Here is a 21,559-nt window from a genome sequence, read left to right on the forward strand (position 1 = left end):
ACGCAATGCAAAATTTGTGTTTTACTTTGCGATTCTTGTTATTATAGTTATAATTACTTATTGCGCTATTTGCATTGAGTTGAATCCGCTGATTTTGCGTCAACCGTTACGAAGTGAGTCCCGCAGATAGTATTGCAGATGGGAGAATATGTTAAATTCTATTACTCTGGTGAGCATTTGTAGTAATATCTAGTGGAAAAATGAAATGTTACGATGAAACTTATCAATTTTTATTTTAGTTACAAAATAAATTTATTGCAGAATGTTTTTTGTAAGGCTAAAATCAATACAATAATGGATTTAAGACCAAATAACAAAATCACTATACATATTTCGTGATGCAAATTGATGAACGAAAAATATTGTATGGGATAACCGGGCACATAACCGCACCGTAACCATTTGCGTTAACACAACGCAAAATGTCTGTCCGCATTTTTTGCGTTACGTTGCTATGCTATACTCAGAATTTTTGCGAAGACTAGTGCGGAATGACAATCGGTAACAGAGGTGACTCTTGAGGAAAATGACATTGGTAAAAATTAAAATTTTACGAATGGAAGCCACGAGAAGTTAACTGCGCAAATGTATGATGGAATTTCATTTACGGGGAAACCCATTAATGGTCTCAATGCAAAATGTCAAACAAAACACACCAACACTTTTTGTTCATTGTTATGCCTATTTTGTATATTATTATTATTATTATTATTATTATTACTATAATTAATATTATTACTAATAATAATATTGTAAGGTTTCGGATGCCTTCACACCAGACTGTAACCATGTGTTTACTACACGTGTTGGCAGTAAACAAATACAGCGCAGACGACAGTGCCGAAGAGGAGTCGCCTACAATCGCCAATGGTCGGCAAGACGGAAATCACCGAAGGTAGCCGACATTTTAGGATAAAAAGTCAGCTGCACGCCTCAAGAAGCATCAATCTCTAAAGGTTGATCAACTGCTGAACTGGCGAATGTTGTGTACTCACCGCATGAATGGGAGAAAGTTCGAACCCAGGCTATACCAGCAGAGACCAAAGAAATGTAGAAAAGTATACCGACTTAAGTAGGGATGAGAAACAACAATTGTATAACGTTCTCTATAAACACCATGAGATTTTTGATGAGAAGCCCGGGTGTATACAAAACTACGAACATACCATCGAGGTCACAGACGACAGACCCTAAAGGTGAGAATGTATCCTTATGCATTAAGATACAAGACGCAGGTGACCAACACCATAAACCGAGGTTGGCTTGGGGAAATGTGAAAAAGTTCCCGACCTCGTATACTAGTACACTAGTTGTCGTTGCGAAAAAAGATGGACGCGCCCGTGTATGTTTGGATGCACGTAAGTTGGGAAAATCACTAGGAGCGAATTCGACCAGTCTATCCCAGATTTAAGCACGTTGCAGGACCTTTGCGATAGGCGTTTTCACAGCGCCATCGATTCAGTGGAAAGTTTTCTCCAAATTCAAGTGGAGAAAGATAGCCAAAAGTATTTAGGTTTCCTTCACGAAGGCATAATATACGTATTTATGAAATCACCGTTTGGGACAAAGCAAAGTCTAGCGTCTTGCGTACCAGCTATTGACTCGATTTTAGGTGACGAATGTAGGAATTTTAGAGGCCATTATGTGAATGATATTGCAATTGCAAGTTTTTCTTTTGATGAGCACATGCGTCATCTTGACGTAGTTCTAGGAAAATTGCACGCACGTGGTCTGACACTCAGATTGAAGAAATGTCAGTTTGCGAGACAGCACATAAACATTCTAGGCCAGCGTTTCCCAACCGGTGTGCCGCGGCACACTGGTGTGCCGCGAATGGGCCGCTGGTGTGCCGCGAGGAAATCGAAACAAATTATTAATTCTATAGAAACCAAATTGCAAGACATAGGGGAAATGTATATTTGTATTTCACATTACTATGAACCTCTACTCTACTATAAATTTTCAATTTTAAGTTTTGTACTGTGTTACTTTTCTGTATATTTTTAATGTTGAAAAACGTATTTATCATTGTCATGACCACTATTGCTTCTTTATTGTTGCAGACTATTTCGTAACTTGAAATTTTAACATATCATTCAATAAATTCAACAAAGAAAACATGCATACAAATTACCTACATTTGTGTTTTAAAAGTCTAGGAGATTTGTTTATTTGTTCGTTATTTAGTGATCTTCCCTTTTAGTGAAAGATTAGATACAGTTTTCGAAAGAGAAAGTGGATTTTTAAAAACTCGAGTCCTATACTTCATTGCAATTGTTTTCTATTTTAAAATTAGAATGAAAAATAAGCATAATGATTTACCACGGGAGAAAATCAGTAATCGAGCTTTTTTCTCTGTAAGAAGGAGATCAGTAATCACATAAAAATACCACAGTATTTTATATTTACAAATAATAATAGTAATTATATATATATGGGTGTGCCGCGAGAATTCAAGTTACATCTGTAGTGTGCCGCAACTTGAAAATGTTGGGAAACGCTGTTCTAGGCTATGAACTCTCGCCTGAAGGCATAGGAAAGTGCCAAGAGAAAATGGAGAAAGTGATGACTTTCAGAAGACCCAGAAATGTGAAGGAGTAGAGAAGTTTCATTGGCTACTGCCAATTCTACAGAATATTCAGTAGGCAATTCTCAGAGATACTCTTTCCGCTTTTCCAAATACTGAAGAAGGGAGTAAAGTTCCAATGGCTTCCTTGTCACGAAGAAGCATTCAATAGGATTCGTGAGATATTTCAAGAAAAATTCGTATTGAAGAAGCCACTCCCTAACAAACAACTGATCTTGGAATGCAATGCATCCGATGTTAGTTGTTCATCGCATCTGTATCAAGTAGATGACGACGGAAACATTCGAATAAAAGGGATGACGTCACGAATATTTAACTCTGCAGAACGTAATTATGGAATCATAGAAAAGGAATGCGCAGCGGTGATTAGTGATGAGCGCAAGAGTCTTGGTCTTGCAGTTTTTGCAAGAGTCTTGCATGCAAGACCAAGACCAAGACCAAGACCAAGACCAGGAATCCCGATGCAAGACCAAGACCAAGACCAAGGGGTGCAAGACCAAGACCAAGACCAAGACCATACCTGCAAGACCAAGACCAAGACCAAGACTCTTGCGCAAGAGTCTTGCACAAGTATGGTACTACTTGATTTTTTATAGAATGTAAAAAGGAAGGGGGAAAATCATTATATCTTTCACGTGAACTTCTTGGCTCCAGTAAAAATACCGCCGGAGTGAATGTGTTCCCAGTAGTTTATGCAATCCATGTGAGTCGATCTGCTCCTGTCATATAGCTACAGTATGTCGTTTTTTGAATCGGTTGTTCACGAGACGACCGACAGCATAATTATATAGCTATAATAACTTCAGTGTCTGATTTACTTTGGTCATCATTTGATCATTCACGACGGCCCATGATTGGATTTTGGGAAATCATACGAAGAATAGTTGTGTCCATAAGAAGTGGATAAGCAAAAATAAACTAGAGCATGTTATGGACGCGGTAGCTCAGTGGCAGAGCGTTCACCTCTGGTACATGGGGCCCTGGTTCGATCGCAGCCTGCGCTATGTGAGCTTCTTTGGTGAACAAACACCCTGTGCGTGGGTTTTCCCGTTTCCTCGTACTTTCTTCATTCTACCATTTCTCATCATCACTGTTTCCCTTAGCCTCAGTGTAATAATCGTGGGACGTTCCAAAACTAAAGAAATGTAGTATTGAACATCGGCAATTCCGTATACCATAGGTCCGACTACATGGGTATGGCCTTGGCTCTGAGGTTAAAGTATCCGTTGGAAATTTTTAATGTGTACTTATAAAATTAATATTGAAATAACATTTTCATGACATTGACAAAAACTTAGCGCATGTGACCGCAAGTTTGATTTCATAGGTGGATGCTTATACGTTGAATAATTGTTTATCAATATAACTTATAGTCCCCTTAGGTATACGGCATATCTAGGATTCAACGATATAACATTATACAACAATAAATAATCTATATTCACAACTGAGAGTGATTTCGTAATTATTTAAAATAACTTGAAGTTTGATGCCGTTATTTTGATGCTCTGGTGTTTGGGGTCCCGCGTTCGATCCCAGCCCCCGCCAAGTGAACTTTGTGGTGGACAAACACCGTGTGCGAGGGTTTCCTCGGGGTTCTCCCGTTTCCTCCCACTTTCTTCTTTCCACCATTTTCATTCATTTTTCATCATCACAGTCTCCTTTAGCCTAGCCGGCATAATCGTGGGACGTAAAACTCACAAATTTAATTTCATTTATATTCTAAAATATTAAGAGGTTTAATTATTATTATTTTAATTTTTTCTCTCTTTTTTGGTCAATATTGCAAAACATATCATCATCGTCATAATAATAGCTATTCTGCCATTATTGGCAGCTTCAACTACAATCTCCTTCGCCCCCTCTTTCTAGCACGTCCCTCATCATACAGTTCCTCCTCAGCTAATGTCCTCCTCTTAATTACATCTAAAATTCTTCTTTTCTCCCGTACTGCTACTATTTCTAAAACCTTTGCATTCGTTTTCCGTTCACCAAGCTGATTCTCTCCTTTTTTCTCCATGTCCACATTTCGAAAGTCTAACTTTCATCGTTTTTGCGTAATGACCTTGTTTCTGCCCCATGCAGTATATATTAGAATCAGTAAAACAAAATTTCGATATTTAATTGGGAGTTTGTTCAATACAAAGATGAGCTAATCTTGGTTGGAAAGAAAAAAATCTGAAGCCTTTAGAGTGTAAAAATAATTTTGCAATTTATGGTATTTCAGTAATCTGTGCCGTCTTGGTTTTCTTTCATGCGTCTCACTGTCAGGGGTAGCCTCCCCAGTTTGGGAACTAGTGGAGTATTGGATCTGTTAAAACATATAAAAATATTACGAAATGTTGGGATTTATCTTATAAGTAGTGAAGCGTGATCACCCATTGAAAAAAAAAAAAGTAAAGGTCATCGCCTATGTTGTACAGTATCATCACACTTACACGAAGGTAAAATATATTACATTTAGAAACATACATTGCATTTCCCTCACTATTGACGCAATGTAGGATTTATTATCCCTTATATCCAGAGTAAAATTTACATATGAAAATCATAGATTTCTTAAAAAAGCAAAACTTGCAAGACTCTTGCAAGCAAGACCAAGACTGAGTGTGCAAGACCAAGACCAAGACCAAGACTAGGTGTGCAAGACCAAGACCAAGACCAAGACCGAGAGTTCCAGTGCAAGACCAAGACCAAGACCGCATGTGCAAGACCAAGACCAAGACCAAGACCACCCGGGTCTTGGTCTTGGTCTTGCATTTGCTCATCACTAGCGGTGATAGATGGCGTGAACAAGTTCAAACACTAGTAGAGATGCAAGGGCTCGGAAAAAAACGGCTTTTTTGGAAAAACAACTCGGTTTTTTCTGCTTTGCTTTTTTGCTTGGGAAATTTTGAGCTTTTTTCAAACTTCTGCTTTAAATTGATAAATCAGACTTTGTTTCGCTTCTCTATAACACAAAAAGTCATTTAATTAGTGATTGATGCCGATAATAATATAAAAACTCGAAAATAAACCACGAATTTCGAAAAGATGTTTTAAACAATTGTACTTCAACATTTTTACATTATGAATTCCAAAGGATTAACCAATGTATATAATAAAAAAAATTAACCTCCTATATACAAAAGTAAGCAGAGTTGGCAAGAACCATGGTTGTTTCTGAAAATGCCAAAAATCCTGTTTTTTGGGGGCAGTTTAAACTAGGCTTTTTTGGGGTTTAAACCAGGTATTTATATTATATATTCACAGAAATAAGTTTGTTTCGCATTGGTGTTATTATGCGACAACGGGGTTATGCTGGAAGAGGTCCCATAAGCTTAAAGAAGTCCGGTTAGCAAATTTCTTAAATTGAGAAACTCCCGCCCTAACAATCGGGAAAATCCCGTCATTATTTTAAATGTAAAACAATAACGGGAAAATCCTGTTATTGCTTTCTATGTAAAATTTAAAGGTCAACGTATTATAATCAGTACGCTAAATTGAGGTAATAAATTACCAATTTAGTATGTAGATATCATTGAAAGTCCAATCCAAGCTAATGGAAGCTACGTAGGCAATCGCTAAATTTTACCAATTTCAATCAATATATTTAAGCAACCTTGGCTTCTTTATAAAACAACAGGCATGCAGAAATATATAATTTCGTTTCGTTTTATATGTTTAGGCTTAACATCCTTACGTAATACCGAGGTTATCAAGGAGAAGACTTTCGCTTAAAGTGACATCCGAACCGCTACTTGGTTTACACATGAAAGTAGGGTTGTGGTTCGACCGAGAATTGAATATGGGACACCTTGATTAAAAGGTGAAAAGTAAATAATATTAATACAGATGGTTTGACATGTGGAAACGTCACTATGAAGTTCACACGATTCGCATTTTTGTTCTTTTTATTTTATTTATTTGTTTGGTTTAAACCAGTTATTTAAAAAAAAAACAGCTGGTGTAAACGAGCCAACCTTAAAAGTAAAAACTTCTTTTAAAAAAATATACAAATAACTCGCAAAATTGTATGTAGTATTTTACTTCAAAATATTCCATACCTTCTTTTTGAAAAAAAATTAAATTAAAATAAAACATAAGAGAAATACTTAGATTTATATGATACAATTAAAGGCTGCACATCTGGAACTTTTGGTTCTGTATATTCTTGAAATTCTACAGTTAAGTTTTTTATAACCACCATCAAAGGCGCCCATCAGGGGGGCAAGGGGGGTGCTCATCCCCCTAGAGGAAAATGTACTTCAGAATATCGAAAATCCAATTGAATTTTTACATTAGTTACAGCAAAATTTGATACTATTTTTGAAACGTCGCTTATACTTGCCCCCCTTGAAAACCACAACATGGGCGCCCTTGACCACCATCACGGTTTACCCAGTCCTCAAGTTTTCTGAATTTTTAACAAGATGGATTCAACATATTACGGAACTCCCCCCCCCCCAAAAAGGGCTACGGAATATATTTAAGTTAAGCTCAATACAACTGCACAACAAACATGACTGAGTGGTTGGCTTTTGCGCTTCTATCGGGAAGTCCGGGATTCAACCCAGCATTCGACCATTCTGACAACGCTTTCCTTCATTCCATCTGTGAATGTAGAAATAGTGCGTGTACTGGCCGACTAGGAGTGTAGGAGTTGGCAGACTTCCATTCATATTGTTTTTAAATCGTTATTATTACTAATTACCAGCAGTGATAGTTTTGCGAAGGTTAGGGGGTCGGTCTTCGGACTGAAGCCTGATCCCTAAAGTTGCGGAATGTCTAAAACGAACGAAATATCTATTAGTTATGCCTTTACTCATAAACTTTAAGCTCGCGTCAAATAAAAATCACGAATGTTTAGAAAAACTAAACATTAGTAGTAAGAAAACCCCTCCCAAAATACTTTTCTAAATTCGCCACTGATTCTCAGTATAAAATGATTTTCAAGGTTGTATCTGGAAGATTATTGCTAAACATATAAACGAAATGAAATATTAGTTATGCCTGTACTCATAAACTTCAAGCACCTCCCAAATAAAATTAGGACTTTTTAGAAAACGAAACAATCAGAGAAACCCCTCCCAAAGTACTTTTCTAAATTCGCTACTGATTATTTGTATAAATTGGTATTCAAGGTTGTATCGGGAAAATTATTGCTAAATCATTGCACAACCACAGTATAACAGAAATGTGAAAGTACGGTTTGACGGGCATATTGAAAAACGTATGCTTTGACGGATATATAGAAAAACGTAAGTTTAACTTTTGTGCTAGAAGCTAGAGTACTAAGCTCTTAGAAATGAAACACGGATGACAAACTAAAATGATCTAGAGAAGAAAAAAAATGTCTATAACTCAAAAGTTAAAATAAAGTCAAATAGACTGTAAAATTGCCCTCAAATACTATATTCTTCATGTTAGCTTTAATTCGTAAAACATGTGCTCCATCCATTTTGATGGTGAATTACAGAGCTAAATATGGCATTCAGGTCATGAAATTCTTATCTAACTATAGAATATACTATAAGAAAGCTATTTGGATAGAAAAATCATGAAAATGAAAACAGCCAAAATTTCCAAAATTCTCGTTTTTTCCCAAAAAAGCCGGCTTTTTATGTGAAAAAAACCATCGATTCAAAAAAGCCGGCTTTTTTGCATCTCTAAACACTAGTAGGCAACTTTTTCAAAATTTGTTCCGACCATCAATCACTACGTTCCTGCTGCTATGCAGACTTACGTCGCAGAAATTACTGAGGTGGGTACTGGCTTTCATCATGATGCTTTAGTGTGATGAACGATATCTTCACACCAACCAGATCACGTCTCACAGTGCAGCATGTCTCTTCTCTCGTGTTCTTCAAGTGTGTCGGGCCTAAGCTAAAAGACTTCTTCTATCAGACATACATCAAATCATGGATTTCTTCTGGAAGAAGAACTGCAGAGTTCATGGAATTCATGGCACGGCGAGATGCTGCAGGAGAATCGGCATCCAAGAGTTCATTGTACCAAAGCATTTGGCACATATTATAGGCAGTAATTATTTCTGCTGGCAGTAATAGACAGCGATAACCCAGGGGTTACCAAATCATCATTGTGTACGAAAGCGAGAGGAATTGCGTTCTAAGCGTTAGCGGCTGTTTTAGTACGTATTCACGTTTTCGAAAATATAGAGAAACTAGTACATTAAAAGAAGATAACAAACTGTAAACGAATTATTATAAATTAATGTATACGTGTTAGGTTAGGTTAGGTTAGGTTAGGTGTATGAAAGCGAGAGGAATTGCGTTCTAAGCGTTAGCGGCTGTTTTAGTACGTATTCACGTTTTCGAAAATATAGAGAAACTAGTACATTAAAAGAAGATAACAAACTGTAAAGGAATTATTATAAATTAATGTATACGTGTTACATTAACTTTCTTTATTAATGTTACAGGGCTACCACCGGTAGCCTCGTTTGTCCATAAAATACGCCACAGACGTTTTATGAATGCTATGGACTTCAACTACTAGGACCTACATAAATAGGGTTGTTTATTTTGTTGTGCGTAAAATACGTTCAACAAATGTGAAATGTATTTTTGGTATTTCACGTTATTAGAATAGATTATTGCATGTATGGTAAATAATCAGATGTATGGTAGAATAATTCGTGATGTTACTGATATAACAAAACAATTTACAATATAGTAGTAATCATGTCGCCATTAATAGTATTCAATAGTAGCTTAGCATTAATAGTAGCTTAAAAATGTTTTATTTCTATTTTCCGTTTCAGACCGTTGTTGTGTGGTGGTAAATTAACTCCAGATGGATATCGCCTTATAATGTTAGACTTCCCACAGGACCATCAAGATTTTAATCTGGACATGATGTGCAAAAGAATCACAATACTTAGCGATGTTGTATACGAGTTCGACAGTTTGCGAAGAGGCTCAATATTATTAGTTAATCTCTCGTCATTCTCATTCGCTCACACGTTAAGAATAACGGTGCCACAAATTAAAAAATGTATGACGTGCTTTATAGTAAGTATATATATATATATATATATATATATATATATATATATATATATATATATATATATATATATATATATATATATATATATATGAAAAATATTAGTACTTATAGCTTGCTTTTAATTGCATGTAATCATTTATAATAATATTTTCACTGTAGGAATCACTATCTTTAAGATCACTATAATGGCAGTAATAATATCTCATCAATAGTTAGATGTGTTTCCTAGAAACGTTGACTTAATAGAAGAGTATATTAGGGAATAACCATCATAATCACCAAACCTCAATCTCATGAACTGCAAGGAGAAATGGGGCATTTTGAAATCTAAAGCTTATGCTATGAAAATTGTCTGTGGAAGAGGGAGAGGATAATATCCTTAACGGCCCCTCTGAATCATCACGAGTTAAAGAGGATGCAAAGAAACATGATGTGAATGTAAGAGTAATGAGATTTTCAACTTTCAATGTTTCCAAATGTTAAATGATTTCCCAACTATATGTATTGGCTGATCTACACACGGTATACATAAATAAACTAGTGAATTTCGTCTTACAGTATGAAATACAGTGCATTCGCAAACTATGGGAATTGAATACCATAACCGGAAGAACTAGTTGTTTAATCTTCGATTGCAATACAGAGATTGATTCATTTATATTGAGCCGAAGTCAATGTGTAAATGTAACGCGCGTGAGCAACCCATCGCCGAGACAAGCGCGCAGACAGCAGTGTAATCGAGCGTTGTCTTATGGCGAATAAACAGAGCAGACTTTGGGGGAGATTCATTGTTGCCCTTTCCGATGCTAAGTTTCACGACACCATGCATCATAGAAAGATGTCAAGTGCGTGATTTTCGTGTAGATTGTGTCACTATGAATCGTACTGTACAGAAATCCGCGGCACAAAGTCCCACCACACCGACACGAACAGCTAGAAACCGGCCTCCGGTGAAGAGACCCAGTCCATAGTTGCGTGTGGCGACTCCCAAAATCCATATGCACAGTGTACAATGACCAGCAAATGCTGCACATCGCGGGCGACAATAGAGCGCATCATTCACTGGGATTTACGCCTCACGGTCACTCGGAAGACCAGTGTGCATGACCTGAATTGGTTGAGCGAAAACAAACAAACAAAAAAAAAAAAAAACATCAAGCAATTTCCGAGAAAATTGTACATGCATTTGATATATCACTTGCACTTATTCCTATTTGAAAAACCGAAAGTTGAATCCAAAATGGTAATCCAAGATGGCAGCCGGATGGGTAACATCCGTCAGAGAAGCAGTACTTGATCCAATTTGTTTTTCATATGCCCACATTCATGTCCAGTTACATCTAAATAAACTAAAAGCAATTTTGTGTCCGAGCGTTATAGTAGTGTATGAATGAATTCCGGATATATGAAGGCCCATAAATAATCAAATTACTAGTATGGGTCGCTAAAATTAGTACAATATACATTGGGCCGTTGAGAACTTTGCATTTGAATCAATTTTACACGAACCCCGAGGGGACACTTCGCGAATGTACCTTGTTAGTGTGGATGAAGTAATTGACGACACATTTATTTACTGTTTTCCAGGGCAGTTATCCAGAAAGATTCAAGTACATCATCCTCGCAAACCTGAAACCTGCTGTGAGAAATTTTATTAATTGTGCTCTAGTATTTATACCTAGCAAATTAAAAGAAAGGGTAAGAAATGTGTTTAATTATTCTAATAATAAAATTACTAAACCTCAGGGAAGAACGACTACTACTTATGCCAATGATAAAAATGTCCATGCTTGTATTCATTTCTAATCGCACCTAATCTGAGGACGCTGGATTCAATGGAACTATTTTAAAACATATCCGTCTCTGGGGTCACGAGAAAAATGCCCTGAAATTTTAGATATTTATATTTCTACTTTGAGAGCATTTTTCCCGCGACTCCAGAGACGGATATGTTTGAAAATACTTTCATTGCATTCAGTGTCCTCAAATTAGTATAAAATATGTAGTTAGAAAACTATCCAAGCGTGGGCATTTTCATCATTGGCATGAGGTGTATTATTCTTTTCACTTAGTCTTCAATATATATACACTAGTCCTGTAGCAAACTCTCTTATTGTCTCAGTAGGGTAGATCACATTTAAGTGCTATTTTCTTATTTATATTGTAAAACTCTGTCCCATATAGGTTGTAGACAGAGTGTTAATAAAAAGAATGTCCGGAATCAACTCCCGCTACCGGCTTTTATTATAAAATTCCACTATAAACAGTATTTTACAAAAATACTATACAGATAATTTCTCTAAGTTTGCAGAGTTAGATATAGGTAGTCTTTGACCAATAGGTCACAGACAGGATCTCCACAGAGCCCAGAAGCAGGCTAAACAAAGTGGCGTTAGGGACCCAAAGCTCTGAAGCAAGCAGTGGGTTGGTTAGGTGACCACAGAGCCCCAAGCAGGCTAAGCGGCTGAGGTTGGGATTCCTGGCAAAGCCCCGAAGCAGGATAGGCCAGGAGAAAGGAAAAGCCAAGAGTCCCGAAGCAGACTAGAGGCCTGGGGTTAGGTTACTCCTAATGTTCTAATGCAAACAATAGGAGGGGCACCAGAGAACTGGTACAGGTCTACTTCTAATTTATAGGGACCTCGGACGGCGGTAGCGCTGCTGCTCCGTTGTCGTCGTCTACAGGTGATAGTGGATCCATCTGGTGTATAGAAACCTCTTGTAAAACCATGTGGTGGTGTTTGTAAACATAAGCATGAAGTTGTTTATATACAACACCACGTGGGACAATACAATATAATTTTATACGTTGTTTACATAAACATGTAAATTTACTCGAAAAGTATGGGACCTAGCAAACACAGTTCGGAGAGCTTATAAAGAAATTAGTGTAATTATTTTCTGAGTATACATGTTTCAGAATCGTATGGTGACTGGTTCTTTTGCAAAAGGTGCTGAAATATTACTTATTTAGTCAAGAGAAACTCATTTAATGTTTGTTAGTCAAAGTATGTGTTATGGGAATGTATTTCCCATACTCAACCGATAGTTACAATGTGTTTTAAAGGTCTATTAACAAAGTACCTCCATTTATAAACTTAATTGTGCCAATTAAATGTAGTTAAGAAACTTCCCTCAGAAATTATCTGAGATATTCAATAATTTTATTTATTAATACGTATTTACAAAGCCTACGGGGCTAGTTTACATTGGAAGCATCAACAATAAGAAGGAAATGTCTACACTGTATTTAAAGGTAAAAATACAAGATGACCCATAAAAGTAGGCCGGGGCAGTAATACTGGATACCGGACAAAAGAGTAGGAAAGTGTAAACACTGGTTTACCTGCATCTTACAAGAGATGCTGAAAGTGGCCCTTGTTAACATCGAGACACTTCTGTGCACGTCGCAGCACATTAGTTGATACTGCCTGTAGCTATTCATGGGCGATGCTACCCTATTAGCAGAGATAACTTGCAAACCGCTTGCTGAGGCTTGAATTGCAAGTCGGTCAAGCTTGCATCCAGCTTAATTGGAAAACGTGCTGGATTCCAGTAACGAAGTTACATGGGTACAACCTTTCATTCAGTGTTCCATTTAAGCTAGACGCAAGCGTTTTACAAGTCAAGTTGTCAATAGTCAATGAATGGCTAGTGATGCTATGACGCTAAAGTATCGCTTGCAAATACAACATAAGGTAGATTGTATGAAAGCAAGCGTTTCAAGTGCAAGCGTAGAGAGCCAAAAGGCAAGCACGCGCAAACTGGAAGAAAGCTTTCTTGCTCCTAGGATACGGATGGTGTATGTGATTTCATGTAGGTCAGCCAGAATATGCTTCAGAACATCTTCTGCTTTACGCATTCCCAGAGATAAAAGTCATAAGAGAATAAATCCGAGGAACGGAGGGGGGGGGTTATAACCTGTTGCTTACGGTGCGGTCTTCTGTAAACAGTTCATACACCAGCACCAATACTTCCCTCAAAGTGTGGTATATGACTCCATCTTGTTGGAAGAAGGAGTATAGTCTTCCTTCTGGTAAGGAAACAGAATCTGCAAGGTGCTAAAGCACTACACATCAGGCAGCACACCGGCATCAGCCAGAATTACTCAGAGAATTACACTTAATTATTTGCTCATCTTTAGTATTACCTAGCTGGGCTACTTTTATGTGAGTCACCCTGTATTATCCCAATACGTTAGCCTGGTGGAAAAACCAAGAGAAAATCTCAATCTAAATGACCTACCACAGATTTCGAGCCTGAAACGTCTCAGTCGCAAAACAAGAAGGCTAGACATTAATGTACGTTCGATCTGTGTTTTAATTTTTCCCTTTCATTTTATGCATTTCCAAAGCTGTGTGTACCACAAGAGAGAAAAAAATATTTTGTACTAAATATCTGCTATTAGTTCCTCTTAATATAATTAGTAAATCATACTGTCATCAACTTTACACTACCAAACGTAGTACAAATCTCTTATCATGAACCTAATAATAACCTTTACGATACCCTCTGTATCAACTCATACTGCCATTTCCACTTGCATTTATTGTTGGATGATATAATACGATTGTATTCAGTATGTTACTGAGTAGCCTGTGCGTTAATGAAATAATTACTGTACATCTGTTCAAGAAAATGTGCGTAACATTTAAATGGGTTAGCACAGAAATATTGTCACTAAATTTGATTTGATTTGATTTTTTTGAGTTTTAGTGTCCCTTTCAGTGGCGAGGCTATATGAGATGTGGACCAATAGCTTAATGTAGGATCCGAATCACATGAGATCTAGCCGGGAATCAAACTCGGGTCTCCCACGCTAAAGGCGCATACGCTAAACGAAAGAGCTCTATTGTTACTCAATGAATGCCAAGGAGTGGTTCCATTTCTGTCATTCTAAACGGTTTAAAATGACCAAATAGTAACACTGGATTGACCACGCGAGAAACCTAGGTTCGATTTCCTGCATGAGCTCATGTGGTTCGGATTCCATGTTAGGTTGTAGGTCCATGTTTCACATAACCTCAGTATTGGAAGGAATACTCAACTGAAATGCAGAAAACAATTCTCATTGGATAATAGTGAAAATCTTTAATTTTAATTTTAATCCACTAATTTTGAATTTTCATTTTGACAATTTTCTTCTGACATCACTTCTTAATTTAATTTATGTTTTCTTTAATGCAATTTTTAATTTTAATCCGTTAAATTTTCCAAGTATGATAATATTTAACGTTGAGAAAAATGCTCTCCACTGTAAACAAATATGTTTTTTAATCGATTATATCATAGTGATGAACTGATTAACAATAAGGAGCAGCTCTCAAATGTAATTGGCCTGGACCTCGATCAAAAAACTTTCAGTTTAACGTTTCACGATTATGTCCTTTAGGCTAAGGGAAGCGATGATTAAAGCAAGTCAATGATGATGGAAGAATGGGTAGAATGAAGTGGGAGGAAACGGGAATACCCCGAGATGTTGTCCACCACAAACTTACTTGGCGCGAATCGAACCAGGGACCCCACACACCAAAGGTAAGCGCTCTAACGTTGTACCTCTGTGACCCCCAGATGATCAAATTAGTCACTTACTCACTCAGGACTTATTTTATATCGAGATATTCCCTTTTAGTTTATTATTATAATTCCTTGCCATCCAGAACGGTATAGGTAAAAGTTTTTTTTAATCATTTGATGTAATTAGCACATGAAATTTCGAAACTTGTTAAATTGTAGGTCTACGATGGTTGGTAAGGATGGGATCTGGCACGTAGCCAAGGGGGGTCTGGGGGGTCCGGACCCTTCCCCCTTCGAGACCAGAAATGAAAAAAAATAAGGAATGATGAAACAAAATGAAATGAGAAAAATAAAGGATCAGCGTTAAAAATAAACTACAGGAAGCTTTTGGTTACTCTTTCATATGAGGAAATTTGTATTACTTGCAATACATGGTTGCGAGGTGAGCGATATATCCTGGAAAAGTCAAGGAATTTAAAATTTCTAGAAAAGTTGCGGAGTTCTCAGAATTTCTGCTACTAGTCAGGGAGATTTCAAGCTTCCGAAAGCATAGTGCCGTTGTGTAACAGCGTGGACATTTTTTATCATAATTTTTCGTCACCGTATCCTTGTAATATCAAACATGTTATTTCAAAAACAATTTTCTACTGCTCCTTTAACCTGTCATTTGAAACAGACAGTAGTTGACGGAATAATAAAAACAAAAATATATGTGGAAAGAAAATTCTGTTAACATTTGATTCAACAGAAAAAGGAACGCACATATTGCAAAATATTTTACAAGACATTATTGAGTGTGTACTTTTTATAATAGTGAATCATGTACTTCTTATAATAGTTGAGGTCACAATGAAAGGAAAATTGTTATATTTGAATAAACATGGGAAGGATGTAAATATTGTATAATCTTTTTCAATACGTTTTTATTATTATTATTATTTTACTCGAGATTTCTTCATAGTTTATTAAAATACTTACCAACATATCCTCACAAACCAATATATGTTGATAGTAAAGTAGTTTAGATTAATAGAGCTCCTGGGCCTTCAGAATTTCACGTCATCCCCCCCCCCCCGTTCCGAAATCCTGGCTAAACGAACCAATATATGTTCCAGTAAAATTGTTTAGAATGATCGAGCCCCTGGTATGATGACCACAGTATTTCATGTCACAGACCCTCCCTTCACGCAATCCTGGCTCCATGCCTGATGGGATAACTGACAATTATCAACTATTTCCACTCTAATTGTGTCAATCTTCCTCATTCGCCATTAACCGCCTTATGCAGAGTCGTTTTGACGTATGATTAGCGTCGTACTAAAGGTCTGACTACTGCAGGAAAATCGAACTCTTTAGTATGGCACAAATCACGCGTGAGAACGATTCTGCATAAGGCCCTAAATCTTTTAGCATAATTTTAGTATTGTTTGCTGTAAACAGAGGTAATTGTGAAACTTTTAATGCTGCTAACCTACTAGAACAGAATAGCGAGCGTTCCAAAAGTTCCGTTCTTTATGGGACACCCTTTATTTTTCATTAAACACTAACAATAGTGTAGAATTTTTATTTATCTCTTTCTATCTATGCGTGTATTAGGTGAAAGTAACTGGTGAAGACAATGAAGAAATTCGCGACCTTGTTCCAGACGAAACGCTCCCCAATGAGTTTGGTGGCAAAGCTGGGACTATAGAAGAACTTAATGGTAAGTATATATAATTTAGAACTATTGTTTTATTTTTCTAATTATTGTTTCAAAGTATAATCAACCACAGAAATTAACTGGTATAGAATATGTTATCGCGTAGGCCCTATGTAAAAATCATGTATAGTTCAGTTGTTTACAGGACAGTTTCCTGCTTCGTATAAAGCAAGATGTTTTTACATATTTTAAGAGTACTAACCATATAGAACTTTACCACAGAATACTGTATACCGTGAAGTTCTGACTCGACACAGGCCGGTAGCCAGTCCAAAAATGTAGGGGGGCCCGGCTGAAGTTAGGGGGGGCGATCCAACCATATTATAGTTCATCACCATATTATAATTCATTTGCAAGCCTACCGTAAAAAATTTAGGGGGCCAGCAAAAATTTCGGGGGGCTCGGCTTCCCCTAGACACCCCTGGATACGGGCCTGACTCGACATGGCTTAGTCATCAAATACTGTATACTGCAGAGCAGTCGTTATCATAAAGAACTTGATCACAGAACATTGTATACGTTGTACAGTCATAAGAAACTTGAACACACCGTACATATCGTGTACTTATTGTTGGTTACGAGACCAGAAATTTCTTGTCCCGTCTCGAAAAGGTGAAGTATATTTTAATATTCGAGGCGAGAAATTTCGCGGATCCCATGGACAACACTAGTTTTCCCAAATCTTACAGTAGATCTCAAACGCTGCTTTGATGTTACATGATTCATAGTATAAAAACTATAAATTGATGATGTGTTTGTAAATATAAAGAAAGAGCATTTATCAACGTGTAGAGATTAGCGAAGTTATTGGACAATATACTCTATTTATAAATATTATTTAACTGTAGATCTTGTAATTTAATACATAATAATTGTATTTTATTCCCCATTTATTTTAAGGTCATCTGGATACATAGTGCATTCTGAATAATTAATTTCTTGTTGTAAATAGATTAGATACGAAATAATGGTCTAAAGTTAAACCCTTGTCAGACTCAAAACTCTCGCCTTATAGTATATGTCATTACATAATTTAATGGTTTAGGATTTCATTCCGAAAATTTGGCTTGTTAAAATCAGTTATTGGTAGTTGTGATGTGCTTGAACTACTTATATGATGATCAGTTATTTTGTTAATACGAAAAGTAAAAGGCAGTTTGCACTCTACATGAATTAATTTTTAATGGAATGCTTTCGTCTAATATTTATTTAATTGTATACTATGAAGTTCTGCTTGTGCAGATTTAGGTAGAGCATAGGTAGAGCAAATTACAGTTCGAAATCGTTTCTTCCAATAGCAGTTTTTATTACAAAATCCTCTATTAACAGTGTATATATATATAACAAATATCACTTTAATATAAATTCTCTAACACTGGGTAAAGAGAGATTAGCCAAGGCCCGAGCAACCTAGGGTAGGATCTCCACAGAGCTCCGAGCAAGCTAGGTGGACTGGATTTTAGGATCCCCAATGCTCCATGCAAGCAGAGGCAGATTAAGAGTCACAGAGTTCTGAAGAAAGCTAGGTGACTGAGGTTAGGAGTTCCAACAAAGCTCCGAACAAGTTTAGTGGGCAGAGAGGAAGCCTAGAGTTCCGAGGAAACTAGAGGCTGTGGGTTAGGTATCTCCTAGAGCTCCAGAGCAAGCTAAAGGTGACCAGTCGCAGACTGGTGTTTGTCGCTGAAATTCTCTCTGTTATATAGGAGCTCCAGGTGAGGCGGTGGTTCTGGGGGTCCTGTCGTCACATGATCAGTGACATTGCTGGTGTTTTCGTCGTCTGCCACCGTAGTAAGGTGCACATGGTTGGTGTTTGTAAATATAAGCACGTGTCGGTTGTTTATAAGCAAAACCATGCGAGATATTACAATATTATTATTTCTGTTACATTAATTATACCTATGAAAGATACAGGGCATTATGCAGAGTCCTTCTGACGCCTCATTAGTGCCATACTAAAGAGTTCGACTAACATACGTTTCCTGTGGTAGTCAGGCCTTTAGTATGACATTAATCATACTTCAAAACAACTCTGCATAAGGCGGACAAAGTTTAACCAGCAATTTTGCACTGGGTGATATACGTCTGTTCAATTAGTACTAATTATCAGCCATCCCTATATAACATTTTAATTTCCTATTACCAAGTGCACAATTCTATCAAAATTTCTTCCAAAGTCAATTACATAAATTTACAAAACGAGACGAGAAAAGCTTTTTTTTAAAAAAAAAAGAAAAAGAAAGTGTTCTTCGAGAATCGAGACGAGACGAAACCTACAAAATTTAGGAGATGATATGACAAAAACTTATTTCTCAGATCATCTCATCTCGTGGCAACACTATGGGTACTATAGGGTGCAGATTATAAATAGTACGACAATAGTATACTATACTGTACATCTACAACCAAATAATCATATTAATAATAATCTAGGCTACCAGAGCGATTTGATTTGATTTTGAGTTTAGCGTCCCCTTCAGCAGCGAGGGTATATGAGACGTGACCTACAACTTAGCGTGGAAATCGAACCACATGAGCTCCTGCTGGGAATCGAACCCGGGTCCCTTACACCAAAGAGTCAATGACTCGAGAACTTGACCATGTAGCGTGCTATATTACATAACATTGACGATAAAATTCCATATATTTAAAAAAAAAACTGACAACAAAAACTTGACCGTCAAATATTGTATATTATGAAATACGTACGATACAGAACTTGATAACAACCATAGAATACTATATGTTATGTAGCGAAACAAGTTCTATCGAATTTCTACTCCTCGCGCTTAGTACATTTCTTAATTCCAGGGGCGCAAGGAAAGCAACATATTAGTGAGTGCTTCCTCTTGTAGTCTGCTAGTGTGTTCGTTACAAATAAACAGGGACTCAGTGAAAGTCGAACATGGAAACTGCAAAGAGCATTGTGTGAGTCTGAATTCATCATGAGATTAAACTGTGCGTGGACAAACACTGCTGAAACGGGAGGAAAAATATGTCAGACATTCAGTAGAGATCCATGGAAAATGAGCGGATAGTAGAGAGTGTCCGAAAAAAAAAAAAAAAAAAAAAAAACAAGCATATGAAAGGGAACTTACAGGCAGCGAGCCAGGTGTAACTGATAATTTACTCTTGTACTGTACAAGTGTAGCTTCAGATACGGATTAAATTTATTCCGTATCTGCAGAGCTGAGAATAGAAAACAGTCTAAACTTTAACTAGGAAAACAACTGAAATAGCTGAAGATATTACATTTTTTCTACGTTGCCAAACAAATGTTACAGGGTCTCCATCGTTTTCTACACAGATATTTGTTAGTATTGAGGATGCTGCGGTGTTTTAATGATCCAAGGCGGCAAACATTTAAAATAGGCCTTGAATATGATTGTAGGAAGATGATGCTAATACGAGATTGTACTCTTCTATCCCCGCCCTACATACATGCATTTCCTGCTTGGTCTTTAGAACATTTTAATTGCTTTTTATAGCCACATTTCAGAGTCTGTAACTCATCCTCTAATTTATCAGTTCTCAAATTGTTGTGTGTTGTACTCGTGTACGAGTATAATTACTTCCTGAAAATATATTTAGATAATTTGTTCTTACAGATTCATGGCAGAAACTACTTCGGAATAACAGAACATGGATTATTGAAATGGAAAACAAAAAATCCGATGAATCCAAAAGACCCGGTAAACCCAAAACGCACAGCGATACTTTTGGAATGGAAGGCAGTTTCAGATCTTTATGTGTAGACTAAGGAACTACCCACCATTTTGTATGCCATAGTATAGACTGCAAATATTTGTACTGTCAAATTAAAAACAGTGAGTTTTAAAAAAATATTTTTTATGCACAGTTTAGTTTATTGAAGCAGTATTGTTTTTGTACTTAAGTTTAATAAAGATATAAAATTATTTTCAAACTTATTCTCATGTGTTTAAGAGTGTAAATTCAATGTAACTTTTCTATTCTATCCTTCATTGCCAAGTTTACCGAGCTAACATTGGTAAGATCTTAGGCTGGCCGCTTGCTGAGCGAGCAAATGTGTAGAAGCATGCGCTGTGAATCGCTTTTGCCCCTTAGTGTGCGCGGTAGCTTCATATGCACGGTACATTTTAACCCAAATGAACTAGAATGTTATCAGATCAATTTGAGCGTTTGTAGTGAGTGAATGTTTTAAATATGAGGTTTCGGTCTGCGCTTGCAACGATCGACATGCTTCCGTAATTTTGCCACGCAACAAAGAAGCGAGGGGAGATGTCCGACATTGCTCCAAGTGACCCTGGAGCACGTGTTCGGTCAATGTGAGATTAACCTATTTGAATGCATGGAGAGAGCTGATTTCCGACAAACCCCAGGGGAGTAAAAATGACGTGTAACACTGCTTCCACCCCTTTGCTCCCTCATTTTGCGGCCAGACTTAGCATTTTAGGAGTTTGTGCGCAGGAATTCTGCTCCGTCCATGCTGATAGATTTTTCTCCAGGATTTTCCTTATAGTTTGGTTCTGGGTTGAGTGGAAACCGTAAAATTTCTTATTTGATTGCTTCCAACGACATTTCTCGGTTGGATGAGCACAGGGAAGATTTCTTGCTTTCTTATTGAAAATTGAATGATATGGTAAAATGTAACCCACTAACTGAGCGTATATCCTTTTCGAAAATACTATATGAGACTTGAATAATACATTGTAATCTAATTGGAATCGAAAGAATGTGGGTTCTTTTACATACACAATCCATAGGTGGTA

At 36.9% G+C, this 21,559-nt stretch overlaps 1 protein-coding gene across 2 annotated transcripts in view; it reads left to right on the top strand.

Annotated features, from left to right (window-relative positions):
• The window catches only part of LOC145684681 (retinol-binding protein pinta-like), a 57,250-nt gene extending 36,538 nt beyond the window's left edge, over window positions 1-20,712 (top strand). For both annotated transcript variants that reach the window (XM_081757065.1, XM_081757066.1), the window contains 4 exons: window positions 9,351-9,600; window positions 11,186-11,296; window positions 16,709-16,814; window positions 20,417-20,712. In XM_081757065.1, coding sequence (XP_081613191.1) covers window positions 9,351-9,600; window positions 11,186-11,296; window positions 16,709-16,814; window positions 20,417-20,568 — 619 coding nt within the window. In that variant the 3' untranslated portion in view covers window positions 20,569-20,712. The remainder of the gene's footprint in view (window positions 1-9,350; window positions 9,601-11,185; window positions 11,297-16,708; window positions 16,815-20,416) is intronic.
• Window positions 20,713-21,559: the final 847 nt, after the last annotated feature.

The sequence above is a fragment of the Thermobia domestica genome, chromosome 5 (assembly GCF_964235325.1).
Source record: "Thermobia domestica chromosome 5, izTheDome1.hap1.1, whole genome shotgun sequence".
Taxonomy (NCBI): domain Eukaryota; kingdom Metazoa; phylum Arthropoda; class Insecta; order Zygentoma; family Lepismatidae; genus Thermobia; species Thermobia domestica.